The sequence below is a fragment of the Schistocerca americana genome, chromosome 9 (assembly GCF_021461395.2).
Source record: "Schistocerca americana isolate TAMUIC-IGC-003095 chromosome 9, iqSchAmer2.1, whole genome shotgun sequence".
In the NCBI taxonomy this organism is placed as follows: Eukaryota; Metazoa; Arthropoda; class Insecta; order Orthoptera; family Acrididae; genus Schistocerca; species Schistocerca americana.
The window spans coordinates 152,342,522-152,363,908 of NC_060127.1; the positions used below are offsets into that span (position 1 = coordinate 152,342,522).

Consider the following 21,387-nt stretch of genomic DNA (forward strand, 5'->3'; position numbering starts at 1 on the left):
GACCCGCTCTCACAGCTTCAATTCCGCCAGTGCCTCTTCTCCTACCTTCCAAACTTCGCAGAAGGGCTTCTGTGAAGTTTGGAAGGTAGGAGAAGAGGAACTGGCAGAATTGAAGCTGTGAGAGCGGGTCGTGAGTCAAGCTTGGGTAGCTCACATGGTCGCCAGCACGGTAGCTCAACGTGTTCGGTCAGATGGCTGCTCGCCCTCTGTAATAAAAAAACTGACCAAAGGAATCAACGATCAACTTGAACGGATGTCTTGTGACGTCCGCTCAGACCAAACGCTACGAATAATACCGAATAAAAATCTGTGTTCGGTCAGAGAGCCGGTTGGCCCCTGAAATAAAAAACTGAGTGGAAGGATCAACCACCGAACTTGCCCAGGATGTATTGCGACGTCCGCAACGATCAAACACAACGATCAATAACGAACAAAATGCAAAAAACAAAAAAAAACAAAAAAATTGTTCGGTCAGAGGACTGCTCGCCCTCTCTAATAAAAAAAACTTAGCAAAGGAATCAACGATCAACTTGAACGGATGTCTTGTGACGTCCGCCCAGACCAAACGCTACGAATAATACCGAATAAAAATAAATAAATAAAAAGACGGTAGAGCACTTGCCCGCGAATGCCAAATTTCGCGAGTTCTAGTCTCGGTCGGGCACACAGTTTTAATCTGCCAGGAAGTTTCATATCAGCGCATACTCCGCTGCAGAGCGAAAATCTCATTCTGGAGTATTAACATCGATAACAGATAAAAGTTCGGGAGATTCTTGATTCTCGGAATGAATGACCCATTTGTATATATAATTAATCTTCTTGTAGAGACATCAGACAATTTTAACCAGTAATCCTGCTATAACAGTATTTTATTCAGCTGTTCTTATGGCTGTGAACTCATTTCGACACAGTGGTCGTGTTCAAGCTATCTGCAAAACAAGTAAGCTGTTGATACATAATTTTGTACGTTTTAGTTAGTTTTAAATTATATTATTTTACGTTACAGTTTGGAAGTACTTACGTCAGTAGCAGATCGTTATTTCTGGTGCCGTCGAAATTCATTACATGTTAATAAGCTGATGGAGTTTCATTAATCTGCAGTTGCTGAGCACTATTGTTGAGGTGTTTCATTCGTTTTTAAAACTGGCAGCTTTGGTTGACAAGTTAGTAACTATGTGCTAAAGTTACATATCTGCATTATTACTCTACGGATTTTTGTGATATTATTATCTTTATATTGTTTAGCGTTGGTATTATCTTTACCTGTTTACCGTGGTTAAGTCACAGACATACACTACTAGACTGGAATATCGTGTACAGTATCATTGCTGAAACTGAAGCCAGCACTTTAGAATCGCAATATAGCCCCTAGTGCAAAGTACGTGCAAACGGCTGTTTCCTTACTTATAAAACAGACGTAATAAATGTGGACAAACAGGCAGAGCTACGTTACCATTAGAGTTATGGGATAATGGTTAATATATGCGTCGTGTTTGGCTGTGATTTTGCGTACAGCAGACGGAAGAGATCTACGAGGGAAGGAACGTGGTTCAGTGAAAGCGTCAGTAGAAACATCCTAAGTACTTTTGTATTCTATTGTGTGTAAGCCTAAATAATTACGTTATTGTTTGTCTTATCCCAAATACTGCCAGTGCTTCCATAGTTTATATACATTTTAAGGCACTTAATATACCTAGTATTAGCAGATATAGCTTAATTATATGTTTTTAACAAGGTTTGATCAGCTTCGGTTTTCTTCGTATAGTAGGCCTATACTCGTTATGAAAGTGCTCCTATAGATAGAGCGGCCTATTTGTCGTTGATAAAAAGTCTCTTTATTCCTTTGAGCGTTCTTACGAAAACTGTAGTCTGCTTTAAACATGTTATACAAAATGTAATGTGCTTCACCTAACACGATTCCACAATGTATGTGTTAAACCCAACTAGTACGCGAATATTTGCTTAACTGCAGAACTTGTTTAGACCACCACGTAAAGCTTACAACGTCATTTCGTCACACAAAATCCTGTTAGTACCACACAAACTTCCTGACACCGCCATCTTACCTCCTTAAATGTCAGGCTTCAGTAAAATATGCGCCTCTGCCAGTCTACTATTGTATATCTGTGGGTTAAATCTCCGACTTACTAATCTGTGGATTTTACCATAGACTAAATACCTCTGGAGTGAGCATTGCGTTTTACGCATGTTGTCCACATTAAACCAGGACTGTCACGTGTTTTCGGGACTTCGCTGTGCGTGTGTGCTTTCTGCTGCGTTTGAAGTTTATAATATCAAGAGCTTTTGTTGTGTTTCACCGTTTGTTGATAGTCTCATAGCGATGGTGAATTACTGTTGTTGCTACGGATGCAAAGAAAAATATGTGAAGGGAGGGATAGTAACTTTTCATGGGTACATACCATGTAGCTCTAATTATAGTTATGATATTAGTAAGAGACACTGTATATGTTCAAAATTGCGTGACGCAGTATAATTACGGCTTGATTCTGTAGACCCATTTTTCTACGATTTTATGACTATATAATAAATATTACGGCTCGTACAAAAGCTTACAAACAATCGCTTCCTCTCGAAAATTTGCTGGTGGAACAGGAAAGGGAATGGTTAGTTGTTTCAGCAAATACTATCCTCCATGCATTTATCAGTGACTTTTCGATTATGTACATAGATTACTCAGTCTACTATATATTTAATAAACTGGGAGCAAGTACGTAAAATGCGTTAAATAAATACTTCAAAGTGTCACCAGTAAGAAAAATTGTGCTTTAGGTCGCAAAAACGAGAAAATAAATACGCAGAAATAGCAGAAAAAAGGACGAATTAGCAGGGATATAATGACTAATGTGTGGCAAATTCGGTGTTTTTCGGACACTTGCAAAAGTACTAGCGTACTATCAAGTCGTTTTGCAAGACTATCACTGCAAAAATGTACGTCAGGCTCTGTAATACTAAAACGTGCCATATCATACCGAAAACTACCAAGAATGGACTGCATCTGAACTGTGACACCTATGGCAAAGAAGCAGGATGTAATATCACTTGCCCTTAAAAGTTACGTAGCTGGTCTATACCCGGTATCAAATGGATACTGTTAAAATGTCTGCGCAACATATATAAATAATCCACGACACGTATGAAAAGAATCCGTCTGTACTAGGGATGTAGTGACAATCTAAATATACAGGGCGCTATACGGACAATCACACGACGTCCCGAGAACACGTGACCTGGCCGGCAATGTATGTTGACAACACAAAATCTGTTCCGCGCATGTGAATGCTCACTCCAGAGATATTTACTCTATGGATTTTACTAGTGTTATTATCTTTGTATTCCTTACTGGTGGTATTATTATCTTTGTATTGTTTACAGGTGATATTATCTTTGCCTGAATTGATAATCCACGATGGCTTTCGACGATTTCACTGAAGTTGTCGATATATTACTTATGTTTTCATTCGGTTTTTTCATTTATTGAAATCTTCGAAAAAGATCATGGATAAATAATCTAAGCAAAATTAATATCACCAACAAAGAATACAAACAACAGTAGCTTGGTACTGGCCATAGTGTCGAAATGAGCTGATAGCCATGAGAACAGCTGAATAAAGTACTATTATAGCAATGTTATTGGTTAAAACTATGCAATGTAAGATATTTACAAAACTGCAGGCCCATGTGAAATAAAAATAATTAAGTTTGTTCGGGACCCTCAGTGCGCGAATTCTGCTCACACAGGACAATTTTTTTTTCCTACTAAATGGCAGAAATAAATTGATTCCAAAACAGTTTATTCGTCACAATATTAAAATTTTCCAATTTCTCGCTTCTCTGAATCGGCCTGCATCAGGCGAGTCACAGCTGTTACGCTGACGTGTCACCGTGGTTCCCCTCTTTCCACTAACGCCGTTGACCGCTCGCTGGAGTTCAGTAGCTTCCTTCCACCTCCTCCCCCCTCCCCCCTTCCCCTGCTCCGCGCCACACACATACATACAAAAACACCTGACCGCCACACCTCCGCGCCCTTGGCCGGTAGGTGGCTGGCGAATTGCGCTTCGGTGCACGCCCGACAGAGGCGCTGTCGGCGTCGAGCGACGCCCGCGCGGTGCATGCCGGGAGGCGGTGGCCGGGCGACGCCGGCATAAAACACTCGCGGCAGCGCGCGCCCCGCGCAAACCACGCGCTGCCCCACCCGCTAACCGGTGCCCACCGCCGTGACACGCGACACAACAGGTGCTCCGCAAACGTCGCGTACCTCGCTGCAGGCCATTCGCCAGACTACGCGCTCTGCTGACCAGCTCCCGCCGCTCTCAGCGTTACCTCTTGTGCCGTCTGCGAGTAGGATCACCGTGAACCATGGCAACACAAGTGTTTGAGCAGCAGCCGCACGATGTCTTCAAGCCGGCAGCATGGAACAGCAAGGTAAACACAAAATTGTAATACTGTGTCATATTCTACAAATGCCGTGCTGCGAAATTCTAAAGGCACCGCTATATCAGTTCGTCTAGAATGTCTGCGACTCTTCGCTGTTACCATTTGATTTATTTTACCGCGATTATCTGACCTGCCTACCTGAAAGAGTATCAGCTAGATTCCTGAATGAGATTTTCACTCTGCAGCGGTGTACGCTGATATGAAACTTCTTGGCAGATTAAAACTGCATGCCGGACCGAGACTCGAACTCGGGACCTTTGCCTTCCGCGGGCAAGTGCTCTACCAACTGAGCTACCCAAGCACGACTCACGTCCCGTCCTCACAGCTTTACATCTGCCAGTACCTCGTCTCCTACCTTCCAAACTTTACAGAAGCTCTCCTTGCAGAACTAGCAGTCCTGAAAGAAAGGATATTGCGGAGACATGGCTTAGCCACAGCCTAGGGCATGTTTCCAGAATGAGATCTTCACTCTGCAGCGGAGTGTACGCCTATATGAAACTTCTTGGCGGATTAAAACTGTGTTCTGCAAGTTTCGCAGGAGACCTTTTGTACAGTTTGGAAGGTAGGAGACGAATTACTGGCAGAAGTAAAGCTGTGAGGACGGGGCGTGAGTCATGCTTGGGTAGTTCAGTTGGTAGAGCACTTTTCCGCGAATTGCAAAGGTCCAGAGTTCGAGTCTCGGTCGGGCACACAGTTTTAATCTGCCAAGAAGTTTCGTAACAGCTAGATTCCTGTTTATTATCTAGTCAATTTCTTGGTGAAATGTCCGCTGCTGCAGCCATGACTCCCTCGAAACAAACATTGTTCAGACACTGCGAAAATGCGATAAAAGTGTCAAGATAACGTCATTTCCCACAAAGGCTTTAAGTTTGTACCTGTCACTTTATAAATTTATTTAGGATTCTGTACCTCAGTCGGTAAAAACGGAACCCTTACAAAATCACTTTGTTGGTCTCTGTCTGTCCGATCGTTAGAAACCCCTTTTCTCTGGAATGGGTGGACGTATCAAGATGAAATCTGTGTCACATATTAAGGTTTACGTCCACTTGGCGGTGTAAAAAACTGAATCTTCTAGGCCAATGCATTAAAAAGACGCAGCCATTTATATCAGACGTTTTGATACTTGTAAACTCACTCACCAGAATCTTTAGGTTACTTTTCATAGACCTAGGATCGCGGAATTTGGCAAGACGTAAGGTTCAACCGTAGTACTGAAAGAAAATTATTGGTTTGTAATGACAACACGCCAAAAAAATTATGTGGCCTTTCGTTATTTCACTGACTGTCTATCCGTCCGTCCCTTAAGACTCTTTTTTTCCCCGCAACGGTAGACGAATCAAGGTGAAATTTATGTCGCATACTAAGGTCTGTAGTCCCTTGGCGAAGAAACAAATTTAACCTTCTTTAAATCAGCGCAGTCAAAAGATGCGGCCCTTTATGTCACATATTTTGATTCTCACAAACTCACTTATCAAAACCTGTAGTTTACTTCTCGTTGACCTAGAATCATGAAATTTGGCAAGAAGGTAGGTTTCACAGTACAACCGAAGCAAAAACTCCGAAAATTATTGCAATTATGTCACACGAAAGAATAATTTAACACTTGTTATCCAACTAGCAGTCTGTCCGACTTTCAGGAACGGATTTACGTATCAAGTCGAAATTTATGTCTCATGCTAAGCTCTATAGCTCCTTGGCGGTGGAAAACGTTTGAGCTTCTCAGTCAATATAATAAAAACAGACGGCCATTTATGTCAGATGTTTTATACTTCGCCGGCCTGTGTGGCCGAGCGGTTTTAGGCGCTTCAGTCTGGAACCGCGCGACCGCTACGGTCGCAGGTTCGAATCCTGCCTCAGGCATGGATGTGTGTGGTGTCCTTAGGTTAGTTAGGTTTCAGTAGTTCTAAGTTCTAGGGGACTGATGACCTCAGCTGTTAAGTCCCACAGTGCTCAGAGCCATTTGAACCATTTTCTTCTACTCGCAAACTTATTCATCAAGAGCGGCAGTGTGGCTTCCGTTGACCTAGAATCACGATACATGGCAAGAAGCAAGGTTTCCAAGTAAAAGCAAAGTTAAATCCCTAAAGTTGTTAATTCGAAATTATACCACACGAAAAAGAAATGTTTTTGTCATTTGTTATCCGACTTGCGTCTAGTCTTCTGCTAAGACCCCTTTATCTCAGAAACAGATAGATGCATGTTTTGCATGTATCGATATCGATATCGATAGTGGACATTTAAGAATTCTCGATTCCTGAAATTGACGAGCTGTCTGTGCGCGAGTACTGCTTATCCGGATTTTTTTACGTTTGTACTGAAACTAGAATCACGTAAATAATCCAGTAGCTCTTCTTCATTTGTTATTGTTTTTTTCTTGCCAGTACTGCCTCGCATTGCCCCTAAACTTACTTTTTCGTTCTTTTGTCCATGTTGTTCCAAATTCGTCATATCTTCTGCATTGAAAGGCTTCTAAAATTAGTATTTAATTCGTGAAAAGGTTTCTTTATGTTAATTCCAATTTTGTTATGTTGTTTCTGTTATTTCTTTTATAATTTCTGCAATTCGTACTACTGTCAATATATTTTTCCGCAAACACAGAAATATTTGTTTCGTTAGGTTATTCTCGGCCCTTTGGTAGAAATGTTCAAAGAAGGTTGATCTTCGCTTTACCATTAGTTCTTGTGTTAACTCTATATTTTCGTAGAACTCTTAGTTACCTCTCATTTCGAACCGTCCGTAGTTTGTATTGCACACATAATTTTTCTAACAGTCCTTCTCTGAAGTACCTCTGCTCTCTTCAGCTTCTACTTCATCGTGACACATTCACAAGTACAAAATTTTCTGGTGTTACGACTGTGATACAGCGTTCTAGTTCGATTTTGCTGGATAAGCATTTGTTATTGTAACGTTTTTTGCCAAGCAATATCCCATTTCGCTTTTACTACCCCTTAAATCTATTGCAATTTTTATATCACTCTGCTATGTAGTTTATACGTCATAATTAAACTTAATAATCAACGTTATTTTACGTATTTCTGTTTTTACATCGTCTTATTGTTTATTTATTTACATAGTTAAGATCCACATTGGAACACTTCATTCAGTACGCATAAAATACGGTCTCCATTTCGACTTGCTATTCAATTTCGAATATTATTTTCTCTTTCTTATTGTGGACCTCTTTCTTTATCAGTGGTACTACAACCATTCTGATGATTGTACTTCGTGCCTATCCCTCCTGCTTAGAATCGTTTACTTTGCCTTCGACTTGTTTCATTGTTATATTTAACTCTTCTATGTCATTTGTTAAGTAAAGAATCTAGGAATCTGCTACGCGTCACTACGTAGGATCGCGAGAACCATATCAGACCAGTTGCAGTGGGCAGAGAAGCTTTTAAACAATCCTTCTTTCGGTGTTCCTTATGTAAATGGAATGGAAAGAAGCCCTAACAATTGACACAATTGAAAGTAGCCTCTGCTATGCACTTCAAAGTGGTTTACAGAGCATGAATGTACAATTAGATGTAAACCATCACATGCAGTTTCATCTCGGTAAGTCCGACGCGTTTCGAGAATTTATGCTCATCGTCAGATGCTTGTTCTTACACATTTTTATGTACAATAACACGCATCTGAAAATCCAGTCCATGCTAGAACGCTACGAGCATCTGTCCGCCACGCAATCTAAAGGCTACTAGGGATCTATCCGCCGTGTGCTCTGCAGCCATTTTTCCATTACTTCTTCGCCAACATTTGTTTCGTACTCTTTTGCATATACTCTAGCGTCAATTTCAGCAGCGATATATGTAATCCTGCGTTGATCTTTCGTTTGCAAACCAAAACTGACGCTATGAACAGAGCGTTTAAAACATGAATATAACGTAATTTTGTAAAAATAAACACATTTCTGCTACCACGCTACTTGAATTTATTTTCAAGTGCTTGTTATTACTCTTTTTATAAACCCTTGTGCTCATGAAACTAGAAAGCGTAGTTGTATAAGCATCTGAAAATGATAAAAAATGTCGAAACGGGTTGTGCATATCAAATCAAAGCAATATTGATAGAGAAGGACGATTGAGTTTAACGTCCCGTCGACTATGCACAAACTCAGAGTGTATCAAAGGAACCATCCTGGCATTTGTCTGAAGCGATTCACGGAAAGCATGGAAAACTTAAATCAGGATGGCCGCATGCGGATTTGAACGGTCGTCCTCCCGAATGCGAGTCCAGTGTGCAAACCCTGCGTCACCTCGCTGGGTATATTCATAAAGAGACTTGTGGCACAAACCCATCCCCTTACAATAATTAATCTTAAGCCATTTTTTTAACGGAAGCAAATGGAGGCTAACATTAACGAACGAGCATTTGCTGTCACTTTACCAGCGTGCGCTACGATTCCCTTGTATCTGTGGAAAAGCGTTTACATTACAGGGACGCAAGAGGAAACGAGGTAACGAATATAGCCTATGAATGCCGCGTTACTGTTTATCGGCACTAATAATAGGCACACAGGATAAAACACCGTACAGTTAGAGCCATAGCGCAAAACTTTGATTTCAGAGAGCGTTACTTTCCAGGGCGAGTACATTGTTATTGACGATGTAAGCAGAATGGAGTAAGAAAATAAGGATTTAAGTATCTGAATATGCCCGTAAGCTTGAGATGTCTGGAGGTAGTGCGCTTAACGCTGAATTCCAGCTCCTGCTTTCCTCAGTATTATTCTACGACTCTGCGGACGTGTTGGCTGTCGCTTCCCCGTGACTTCTCTTCGTAAGTGAGACGGAAATTTAAAAGAAGGCGAACTGCCTCCGCGCCAACGTAACTTGACGAAATACATGAAATATACTTGCAGTTGCGAATAAACTACTGGCCATTAGAATTGCTACACCAAGAAGAAGTGCAGATGATAAACGGGTATTCATTGGACAGGTATATTATACTAGAACTGACATGTGGTTACATTTTCACGCAATTTGGGTGGATCGAGCCAGAGAAATCAGTACCCAGAACAACCACCTCTGGCCGTCATAACGGCCTTGATACGCCTGGCCATTGAGTCAGACAGAGCTTGGATGGCGTGTACAGGTACAGCTTCCCATGCAGCTTCAACACGATACCACAGTTTATCAAGAGTAGTGACTGGCGTATTGTGACGAGCCAGTTGCTCGGTCGCCATTGACCAGACGTTTTCAATTGGTGAGAGATCTGGAGAATGTGCTGGCCAGGGCAGCAGTCGAACATTTCCAGTATCCAGAAAGGCCCGTACAGGACCTCCAACATGCGGTCGAGCGTTATCCTGCTGAAATGTAGGGTTTCGCAGGGATCGAATGAAGGGTAGAGCCACGGGTCGTAACACATCTGAAATGTAACGTCCACTGTTCAAAGTGCCGTCAATGCGAACAAGAGGTGACCGAGACGTGTAATCCATGGCACCCTATACCATCACGCCGGGTGATACGCCAGTATGGCGATGACGAATATACACTTCCATTGTGCGTTCACCGCGATGTCGCCAAACACGTATGCGACCATCATGATGCTGTAAACAGAACCTGGATTCATCCGAAAAAATGGCGTTTAGCCACTCGTGCACCCAGGTTCGTCGTTGAGTACATCATCGCAGGCTCTCCTGTCTGTGATGCAGCGTCAAGGGTAACGGCAGCCATGGTCTCCGAGGTGATAGTCCATGCTGCTGCAAACGTCGTCGAACAGTTCGTGGAGATGGTTGTCGTCTTGCAAACATCCCCATCTGTTAACTCAGGGATGCGTTACAGCCATGCGGATAAGATGCCTGTCATCTCGACTGCTAGTGATACGAGGACGTTGGGATCCAGCACGGCGTTCCTTATTACCCTCCTGAACCCACTGATTCCATATTCTGCTAACAGTCATTCGATCCCTGCGAAACCCTACATTTCAGCAGGATAATGCACGACCGCATGTTGCAGGTCCTGTACGAGACTTTCTGGAAACAGGAAATGTTCGACTGCCACCCTGGCCAGCACATTCTCCAGATCTGTCGCCAATTGAAAACGTCTGGTCAGTGGTGGCCGAGCAACTGCCTCGTCACAATATGCCAGTCACTACTCTTAATGAACTGTGGTATCGTGTTGAAGCTGCATGGGCAGCTGTACCCGTACACGCCATCCAAGCTCTGTTTGACTCAACGCCCAGGCGTATCAAGGCCGTTATTACGGCCAGAGGTGGTTGTTCTGGGTACTGATTTCTCTGGATCGATGCACCCAAACTGCGTGAAAATGTAATGACATGTCAGTTCTAGTATAATATATTTGTCCAATGAATACCCGTTTATCATGTGCATTTCTTCTTGGTGTAGCAATTTTAATGGCCAGTAGTCTAATTGACGCTGGATTATTCTTAATTGCTTTATCTATATTAAACAACTACAGTCATTCCTCGCCAAGTGACGCCGCTACCGCCTGGACGGGTTTATATAAATAGTAGGTCGGTTGTCATAATGTTTTGTGTGATCAGTGTACGTATTTATGGCGACCTGGACAAATATATGTCGTCAGAAGAATACATTTAAACATCGTAATGGATGTATATTTTTATTGTGGCTCTTTAGTAAGAAGAAATACAAAGTTTGTGCTTATTCGCGCCGAAATAAAAGAAATATGATTGCTAGAAAATTGTTTAAGCACTCAGAGGTCCAACTGGGGACTTGAGTAGGACGACAAATTCATTAGTTGCTTCCACCAGGTGCGAAAAGGCGCACTTCAATGAGTGGCAGAATTGTTGATGTATGTAGATTGTACGCAACACGCGAATTTGGGAAAAAAATTCATTATAATTAATATCGATTATTAGACTGTTTAAACATAACAAAAAGTGTGTCACTTTTTGACATATGAAGATCACAATTTAAACTGTAGAATTCGGGGGTGAAATTAAAATTCGCTGATGCTTTGCTATCCTCAGTGAAAGTGAAGAACAATTACGTGATCTACTGAATGGAATGAACAGTCTAATGAGTACGGAATATGAATTGAGAGTAAATCGAAGAAAGACGGGAGTAATGAGAAGAAGTAGGTATGAGAACTAGGAGAAACTTAACATTATGACTGTTGGTCACGTAGTAGATGAAGTTAAGGAATTCTGATACCTGATCAGAAAAATCCGTGACACGCTAAGCGGGACATAAAAAGTAGACTAGCACTGGCGGAAAGGGCGTTTCCGACCAAGAGAAATGTAGTAGTATCAAACATTTGCCGTAATTTTAGGAAGAAAATTCTGAGAATGTACATTTGGAGCACAGCATTGTATGGTAATGAAACACGGACTGTGGGAAAACAGGAACAGGTGAGAATCGAAGCATTTGAGACGTGGTGCTACAGATGAATGTTGAAAATAACGTGGACATAAGGTAAGGAATGTAGAGTTTCTGCATAGAATCAAAAACATGTAGAAAACAGTGACAAGAAGAAGAGACAACGTGACCGGACATCTTTTAAGATATCAGGGAGTAACTTCTGTGGTACTAAAGGGTGTTGTAGAAGGTAAAAACTGTATAGGAAGACAGAGATTGGAATAAATGAGAATGGAGATAGTTGCAACTGCTACTCTGAGACGAAGAGGTTCGCAAAGGAGAGGAATTCGTGGCGGACCAGGTCGCATCCAACTAGTCAGTAAAAAAAAACGCAATACAGTCACCATCTTTATACGTGCAAATCTCTATCCCATGAGTTTCGTCACCTCAATGTCTATTAATGCACCACACTTTAATACGAGGCACTAAAATATCAAGTGAATAGAACAGCTCCTCAAAAATGTTAAAATGCTCGTTCTTACTTATCTCTCAGCGTTCACTTAAGCTTGGTCTGGAGAGCACTTTCTGCTGCTAAAGACTTCATTTTCCTCTAGCACATCGAGAAATTTTGATCTTGGCTGTCGTAAGTAGCACTACCGTGTTCTGCTTTATGCTTGTTGTGGAGTGTATTTTTCAGCAGTGGTAGCTGTTCAGCTCATTTGTTTAAGGCTCTCTGTGATAGATGTTAAAGATACTAAAACTTGTTGGTGACCAGTGTGGTACAGCGTCTATTACCTTCCGGAAATCTAATACGAAATTTACCCGTCCACCATCAGAACTATTTTCAAGATATTCTGTGAGAACATATTCCATAAATGACCTGCACGATTGCTATCGAAATGATGTCACACGAGTCGATTTACATACTGTGTATAAATGAATTATGCTAGTTACAGAATAATAAATAACAAGGTGCTTTGAAATATACCACACTAAAAACATTAGCCTGTGTCACTACTCAAGTTACAAGTGAAACAGGTTTCACAAAAAAGTAAAGAGACGCAATACACGTTACCAATAGCTCATTACATTCTGGGGTAAGGAACAAAAGGAACTGAGCACATGAAATAGTTCAGAGTAGTTTTTAAATCTCCTTTACCTACTCTCGAAAAGAATAAATAACGGCTTCTGCAGCTGACATTTCTAAAGATGCTTACAGGCGAATGAAACTGGTCTTGGCAATAAAATAACAGCATATGAAAATCTGTTTTGACATGTTTTAACGAGTCTGTTTTGGCACGACTATCGCGACCGAAATTCTGGCGTGAATTACATCCCACAAACGTAACCATTTATACATGCGTGACTAGGGTCGTAAACCATTCTTGTTTGACCTGACGCGAGTGGTTTTATGTTCGTCTTCTCGGAATACTTTGATGGTGTGGTATTTTAATTTCAGCAGTTCGGTGGAGTATTGGCTCTATCTCAGCGCCGCAATACTTTGTGTTATACAGCAAGCGATACGTAATGTCTTGTTATATTCTTGCTGAGAATTGTAATGCTGAATAATATTACGAAGCGGCTGTCGATGTGTAATTCGCAACGTGTCCTCCCTGAATTCATTAAAACTCTTGCTTCTTCATTTCGTTCCGGTGTCGGGACGAAAAAAAAGTCGTGTTAAACTATTTGCTTTCGTGCTTTTCGCAGAAGTTACATTTCCTCTATCTGTTCCGAAGCCTCTCCTTTTAGCTATTTGTAATTTTTTCATTCTTGGTGCGTATTGCAATTTCGGCTTTATTGCCGTTTTGAAGTGATACTGAAATTTACATACACATTTTAGCATTATTAAACCTAAAGCAACATTGCAGCTTGCACTGTAAGCGGGTGTACCGAACATACTGGCAATAGGTAATCAATATCGTCATTTCTAATTTAGATACATTAACTGTCATAGTACATTTCAAGAACGTTATATTCCTTTTGTGACCATGCCAGGGACGTCATTTAACTACCATTTCTTTGGTATGTCCAAATACGAAGTGAAAATATCATGTAGGTTGTCAACGATTTTACATGATGACAAAAGATAACCCTACAGTAACAATCCCTCTACGATCGTATAATGAATGTGGTGTTCTTGAAATGTACCGTAATATGTATTGTAACTGCTTTCGAAATGACAATAATAGTATGTTAATAGTGAAACTAGCTAAGGAACACTCATTAACTACCAGCGGCTTTTGGATGTGTTTGTCCTCTGAACACAACGAAACCAAAGTTACAGTGAGAACAATATCTTAGATGATAGGAAATAGAGACCATCCGAGTAGTGCACTTTCCAAGTGAGAAAGATGCAAATTGTCCCTCTCAACCAAACGCTCCCAGTCCTGTCAGTAAAACACGAAACAGTGGCAGAATAATGTAACAATATCACATAGCGGTATGTGACAGTCATGTTGCACCTGTTAGTACACTCAGAATGACATTTTTTTCTGTGGAATAGAAACTCCTTATCTTGTTTTCATCCTTGGCTTTTCCCGTTCTCTATGGGGTCAGCATTGTCAAATGGGATTTGTCAGTACTAGTACAAATCTTAAACGTGGCTGCGAATCAGGAACTGTGTAAATCTGAAGAGGTTGAAAAAACAAAGGTTTAGTAGCCTTTGACCTAGGTTTGGATATTTCTAAAAATATCTTCTTCAGAAGTTGATCTTGTGATGAAGAAGAAGAAATTATTATAAATATCGAAACCTAGGTCAAGGACTAATAAACCTTTGTTTTGGAACTGGTTGGCTGATTTTTTTCAACCTCTTCAGTATCGGTACAGTTGGTGGCGGGATGCCCTTCGTGAAGCCACCATCCCCCAGGACGAAATCTCTGTGTACCCCAGCTGTCTGCATCTGGAATAAATCTCATGTTCATACGAATGTCTGAACATTTACGCAGCGAGTATCTTAGGTGGACCGTACATACCAACCCGGTGTGTGCCTAGAAACTACACTACTGGCCATTAAAATTGCTGCACCAAGAAGAAATGCAGATGCTAACGGGTATTCATTGGACAAATATATAATCCTAGACCTGACATGTGGTTACATTTTCACGCAATTTGGGTGCATAGATCCTGAGAAATAAGTACCCTGAACAACCACCTCTGGCCGTAATAACAACCTTGGATGGCGTGTACAGGTACAGCTGCCCACGCAGCTTCAACACGATACCACAGTTCATCAAGAGTAGTGACTGGCGTATTGTGACGAGCCAGTTGCTCGGCCACCATTGAGCAGACGTTTTCAAACTGGTGAGAGATCTGGAGAATGTGCTGGCCAGGGCAGCAATCGAACACTTTCTGTATCCAGAAAGGCCCGTACAGGACCAACAACATGCGGCTGTGCATTATCCTGCTGAAATATAGGGTTTCACAGGGATCGAATGAAGGGTACACCCACGGGTCGTAACACGTTTGAAATGTATCGTCCACTGTTCCAAGTGCCTTCAATGCGAACAAGAGGTGACCGAGACGTGTAACCAATGGCACACCATACCATCACGTCGGGTGATACGCCAGTATGGCGATGACGAATACGCGCTTCCAATGTGCGTTCACCGCGATGTCGCCAAACACGGATGCGACCATCATGATGCTGCAAACAGAGCCTGGAATAATCCGAAAAAATGACGTTTTGCCCAAGTTCGTCGTTGAGTACACCATCGCAGGCGCTCCTGTCTGTGATGCAGCGTCAAGGGTAACCGCAGCCATGGTCTCCGAGCTGATAGTCCATGCTGCTGCATACTTCGTCGAACTGTTCGTGCAGATGGTTGTTGTCTTGCAAACGTCCCCATCTGTTGACTCAGGGATCAAGACGTGGCTGCACGATCCGTTACAGCCATGCGGATAAGATGCCTGTCACCTCGACTGCTAGTGATACGAGGCCGTTGGGATCCAGCACGGCGTTCCGTATTACCCTCCTGAACCCACCGATTCCATATTCTGCTAACAGTCATTGGATCTCGACTAACGCGTGCAGAAATGTCGCGATACGATAAACCGCAATCGCGATAGGCTACAATCCGACCTTCATCAAAGTCGGAAACGTGATGGTACGCATTTCTCCTTACACGAGGCATCACAACAACGTTTCACCATGCAACGCCGGTCAACTGCTGTTTGTGTATGAGAAATCGGTTGGAATCTTTGTCATGTCAGCACGTCGTAGGTGTCGCCACCGGTGCCTAACTTGTGTGAATGCTCTGAAAAGCTAATCAGTTGCATATCACCGCATCTTCTTCCTGTCGGTTAAATTTCGCGTCTGTAGCACGTCATCTTCGTGGTGTAGCAATTTTAATGGCCAGTAGTGTACATACACGCTGCTCAGCTCTTATCTGGGGCTGGATTCCCTCCCTAAATCCCGAAAACTATGTCGGCTGTCTGGTCTGGTATGGAATGGAAAGATTTGTCTGGCGGGAAATATTTCAAATTAAATCTAAAATCTCCTTTTCTACGTGTTATAAAAGAGATTAAATATTTTTAGCACATCGCTTCTGATATCACCATTTCACTAAAACATCGTATATGTTGTCTTTTGGGTTCAAAACCGGTTCAAAAGTGGGATCAAAATTCAGGGTGGAAGGATATCAACGACAAGATTTGCTTATGACATTGCTGTCTTTAGCGAATGTAAAGAAGTAGTACACGATCTGTTGGATGCAATGAACATGTAATCAGTACAAAATGTGTATTGACAAGAGAAAGGTAAGGAAATGTAGCCGAAATGAATATTTCGAGAGTCAGCCGGTGTGGCCAAGCGGTTCTAGGCGCTTCAGTCTGGTACCACGCGATCGCTACGGTCGCAGGTTCGAATCCTGCCTCGGGCATGGATGTGTGTGATGTCCTTAGGTTGGTTAGGTTTAAGTAGTTCTAAGTTCTAGGGAACTGATGACCTCAGATGTTAAGTCCCATAGTGCTCAGAGCCATTTGAACCAATATATCAAGAAATTTCATACAAAAATCTTGGATCACGAAGGGGACGAAGTTAGGCAATTCTGCTGTCCTGGAAGCAAAATTACCCATGACACACGATGCAAGGAGGATTTGAATAGCAAACTAGCACTGGCAAAGAACGCATTCCCGGCCAAGAGAGGGCTACTGCTGTCAAACATAGGCCTTAATTTGAGAAAGTAATGTGTGAGAAAGTACGTTTAGAGCACAGAATTTGTATGGTAGTGAATCATGGAGAGTGGGAAAACCGGAACAGAAGATAACTGAAGCAACTGAGATGTGGTGCTGCGGAGTCGTGTTAAAAACAGGTGGAATGATAACTAACGAGAAAGTTCTCTGCAGAATCGGTGAAGAAAGGAACATACGGAAAACACTGATATAGAGGAAACTGTAGAGGGTAAAAAGTGCAAAGGAAAACAGAGATTGGAATACATCCAACAAATAACTGTAACATAGTGTGCAAGTACTACTCTGATATGGAGAGCTTAGTGCAGGAGAGAGAGAGAGAGAGAGAGAGAGTGAATGAGACCTAGCCACGGCGATAAAATATAATCTTTCCAGAATCTACTATTCTTTTTAACCGGATTATGTTTCGTGCGGCTTTCTTGCCTGTGAGGATAGCATGAATTACAGGCCATAAACGGTACAAGTTGGCAAATGTGTGTCTACGGTCACACAGCCACCTCGCATATTTCGAAGCGTGTGTCTTCAAGTTTTCTAACAAGTCTGCGCTAGAGGTTGTAGTAGACAGCTGGCTTGAGGTAGCGCACAACATCCAGAACTGTGACCTGAATGCAGGTACTGTGGTGTCACCGCCAGACACCACACTTGCTAGGTGGTAGCCTTTAAATCGGCCGCGGTCCGCTAGTATACGTCGGACCCGCGTGTCGCCACTATCAGTGATTGCAGACCGAGCGCCGCCACACGGCAGGTCTAGAGAGACTTCCTAGCACTCGCCCCAGTTGTACAGCCGACTTTGCTAGCGATGGTTCGCTGACAAATTACGCTCTCATTAGCCGAGACGATAGTTAGCATAGCATTCAGCTATGTCATTTGCTACGACTTAGCAAGGCGCCATTATCATTTTCTATTTATCTTGTGATGCATGTACCGTCAGACCGATGTTCACCAATTTTGGGTTAAAGTTAGGTATTCCAGAAGCTACGTACCTTTTTTGCTAGTCTTAATACCTTGGCCTGTTCCAGACCTCACGCCAGCCTGCGTGAGCTTAAACGCGTGCCTTTCGGCTTCTCTCATTGTGGGTTGGCGCTCTGGCCAATCCACAACAGGTACTTACTCTTTAAAATACAATGATATGTTAAATTGATATTCAGATACGTTTTATTCAAATTCTGCAAGTAACACTTAGGCAGTATAATACCTGGCAAGAGGAACTGCACAGCTTCGATTAGCACAATTCATTGTTCGGGTAAATAGTGTAGAAGCTCCTCAGATGCAACAATGATATACGACCCGTTCGCTCGACGGAAGATTCGTAACCAAACACTGGAAAGCTGCACAAGTCACACCAATATTCAAGAAAGGCAGTAGGGGTAATCCGTTAATTACAGGCCCATACCATTAACCTCGATATGCAGCACGATTTTGGAGCACATATTGTGTTCGAACATTATGAATTACCTCGAAGAGAACGATCCATTGACACATAGTCAAAACTCTCACCTTAAAACATATAATACGAATACAGACATTATACACTTTGCCTCTGAGACGGCAATTCACCCAGCAACTGCTTAGGTTTGTCCCCGAACGTACATAAAGGGCTGGAGACTTCATCTCGGGCACACACAGTGTAGAAACATTCAGTCACTGGAATTGTCAAATACTTTTAAATCGCAGGAATATAAATTGGAAAGCGCCTGTAAACTTTGTTTGGACGGCCTTCTCTGTCCCGCGTCCAAACTGAAGATTGCTTCGTCTAAGAGCTAATATCCCGCAGACCTAGCGGTGAACATCTGGATGACTTTTTTGATTATTTATTTTATACCTTTATTTTTGCAAATAGCGACATTCCACCCGTTATGTGGGCCGACTTCATTAGTGGTTCTCAACGGAATACTAACAGTTGTTAAGACTGCCACTCTGAACTGAACAGTCAGTTTTACTCTTATCGGATAATAGTACTCCTTCTGTTAGAGACATGAAAGGGTTTTCAAATTGAAACTTACGTTAAAATGGGAACCGAGAAGAAAACTACTTCCAAAAAAACATGCGGGATGAGCAAATCTACATAAAAGAATAAATTTAAAAGCTGATTCAACCACTACCCGATATGAATATCTTAAAAACATTTGCTGCAAATTTCTTCCACCTATATAATATCGTTACTTATGCCTGACAGTTGCAGCTTTGCTTATACTGTACTTACATTATGTTACTATCAGAATGGGAATCAACACGTACGCTATGGAAAAATAAGGTGGCAACTAATGGGAATCAGTATATCTGGAGTCAGATAAAGACGGTAGCAGCAAATGGGAATGCCACATCTGTTTCGCAATCAATTTGGTGTCAGCCGAGTCATCCACTACGGTGCAGTTACATAGCTGAGATGACGATACACCGAGATTCATTGGGACAATCTTAAAGAAGTGTAATTCATCCACGGAAATACAAGAACGACTCGTTCGGCAGATGGTGTCATGGAGAAACTCAACGAACTCCAGAAGCACACGCCACAAAAGGGGCATTGCGTATCACGGAGAGGTTCAAATGGCCCTGAGCACTATGTGACTAAACTTCTGTGGTCATCAGTCGCCTAGAACTAATTAAACCTAACTAACCTAAGGAAACTTCCTGGTAGATTAAAACTGTGTGCCCGACCGAGACTCCAACTCGGGACCTTTGCCTTTCGCGGGCAACTGCCCTACCATCTGAGCTACCGAAGCACGACTCACGCCCGGTACTCACAGCTTTACTTCTACCAGTACCTCGTCTCCTACCTTCCAAACTTTACAGAAGCTCTCCTGCGAACCTTGCAGAACTAGCACTCCTGAAAGAAAGAATATTGCGGAGACATGGCTTAGCCACAGCCTGGGGGACGTTTCCAGAATGAGATTTTCACTCTGCAGCGGAGTGTGCGCTGATATGAAACTTCCTGGCAGATTAAAACTGTGTGCCCGACCGAGACTCGAACTCGGGACCTTTGCCTTTCGCGGGCAAGTGCTCTACCACTTGCCCGCGAAAGGCAAAGGTCCCGAGTTCGATTCTCGGTCGGGCACACAGTTTTAATCTGCCAGGAAGTTTCATATCAGCGCACACTCCGCTGCAGAGTGAAAATCTCATTCTGGTAACATAAGGACATCACACACATCCATGCCCGAGGCAGGATTCGAACCTGCGACCGTGGCAGTCCCGCGGTTCCGGACTCCGCGCCTAGAACATCACGGAGAGGCTTGCTGTCGAAATTTCGAGAGAGGACATTCGAAGAAGAGTCGGGAACATATTACTTCCTCCCCATCACGACGAGAAGTGTAGAGAAACTGGCCATCTTACGTGTCTTTACCGATAGTTGGTTTTCCCATGTGCCGTTCGTGAATGCAACAGGTAAGGTAGATCGTAACGTGATTTCCAGATAGCAGATGTAGATATGATTCGAAACCGTTGTAGGAGTATCATCCGTTACCACCCATGTGCCCAAGCGGACTTATACAAACAAGATATTTGTCATGCCTGCTCTAAAATACATACGAATCCTAGAGCTTGTCTTAGCCACGTATAGCCAACTCCAATGTCACGACTGCCTTTCACTTTCAGTACCAGTTTATCTTGTCTTATTAATCTAGTGGACACAAGCTGGTGAAAGTCGAGCCTTAGCCCATTATGTCAGTGTTATCTGGACAGCACTTCCGCGTCCTTAGCAGCAGGCTACACTGCAGAACTGTTCTAGAGGACTGGTGAATACCAGAGGAACCCGTCAGTCACCGAATCACAACGCACTGGGCGCATTGTGCTGTTCGTTGCAGCGCTTAGATAGTTTATAGTTTATATTGATTGATATATTGATAGTCAGTGCATTGCTCTTGGAGAAAATAAGATTAAGATGCCCAATTTAAAAATAATTAGAGTGATCCAACAAAATTTAATGAAGTGATGTGAATACTATTTGCCTTATAAAATAATTGAAATGTTCGCAGTGCTCAGAAAACACACAATTAATCGCAAATAAATGACGGAAACTTTGCCACTGGAATACAAAAATGCAGGTCGTTGCCAAATGTAACCACAGTGCTACACCGAAAAAAAAATTATGCTTATCCATTACGGATATGTTAGAACCGTGACTGTATATTGAATGTAAATAAGTTATACACAACTGCAACCAGTCACTTTTTTTAATAATAATGCTTTATTCCAAGAACCGGTTTTCGAACCTTTTCAGGTACATCTTCAGATGGTTTCTGGAGGATCCTGGAAGTTACATCATTATTGGTAGTAGCATAATGCTGGGTGCTGGTTCTATGGCAGAAAGATGGATCACTCTTTAATGTATCGCCATGACTATAGCTTAAAGCCCTCCATTGCCAACATAAATCAGTACTTTATACATATTAATTCTAGCTGGAACAAACAGAAGCTGCCTTTACCAATATCACAGATCACTCTAATGTTAGAATAAAAATAAGTCAACAGTTAAAGAA

General features: G+C 42.3%; 1 protein-coding gene and 1 non-coding gene across 2 annotated transcripts in view; one reads left to right on the top strand and one right to left on the bottom strand.

Annotated features, from left to right (window-relative positions):
- Positions 1 to 4,169: 4,169 nt before the first annotated feature.
- Positions 4,170 to 21,387, top strand: part of LOC124550955 (arylalkylamine N-acetyltransferase 1-like) — a 266,302-nt gene continuing 249,084 nt past the window's right edge. Inside the window, exon 1 of the mRNA XM_047125770.1 lies at positions 4,170 to 4,443. Coding sequence (XP_046981726.1) covers positions 4,378 to 4,443 — 66 coding nt within the window. The 5' untranslated portion in view covers positions 4,170 to 4,377. The remainder of the gene's footprint in view (positions 4,444 to 21,387) is intronic.
- On the bottom strand, positions 4,683 to 4,757 carry Trnap-cgg. Its single transcript has one exon. It is a non-coding gene; the product is annotated as a tRNA-Pro (tRNA).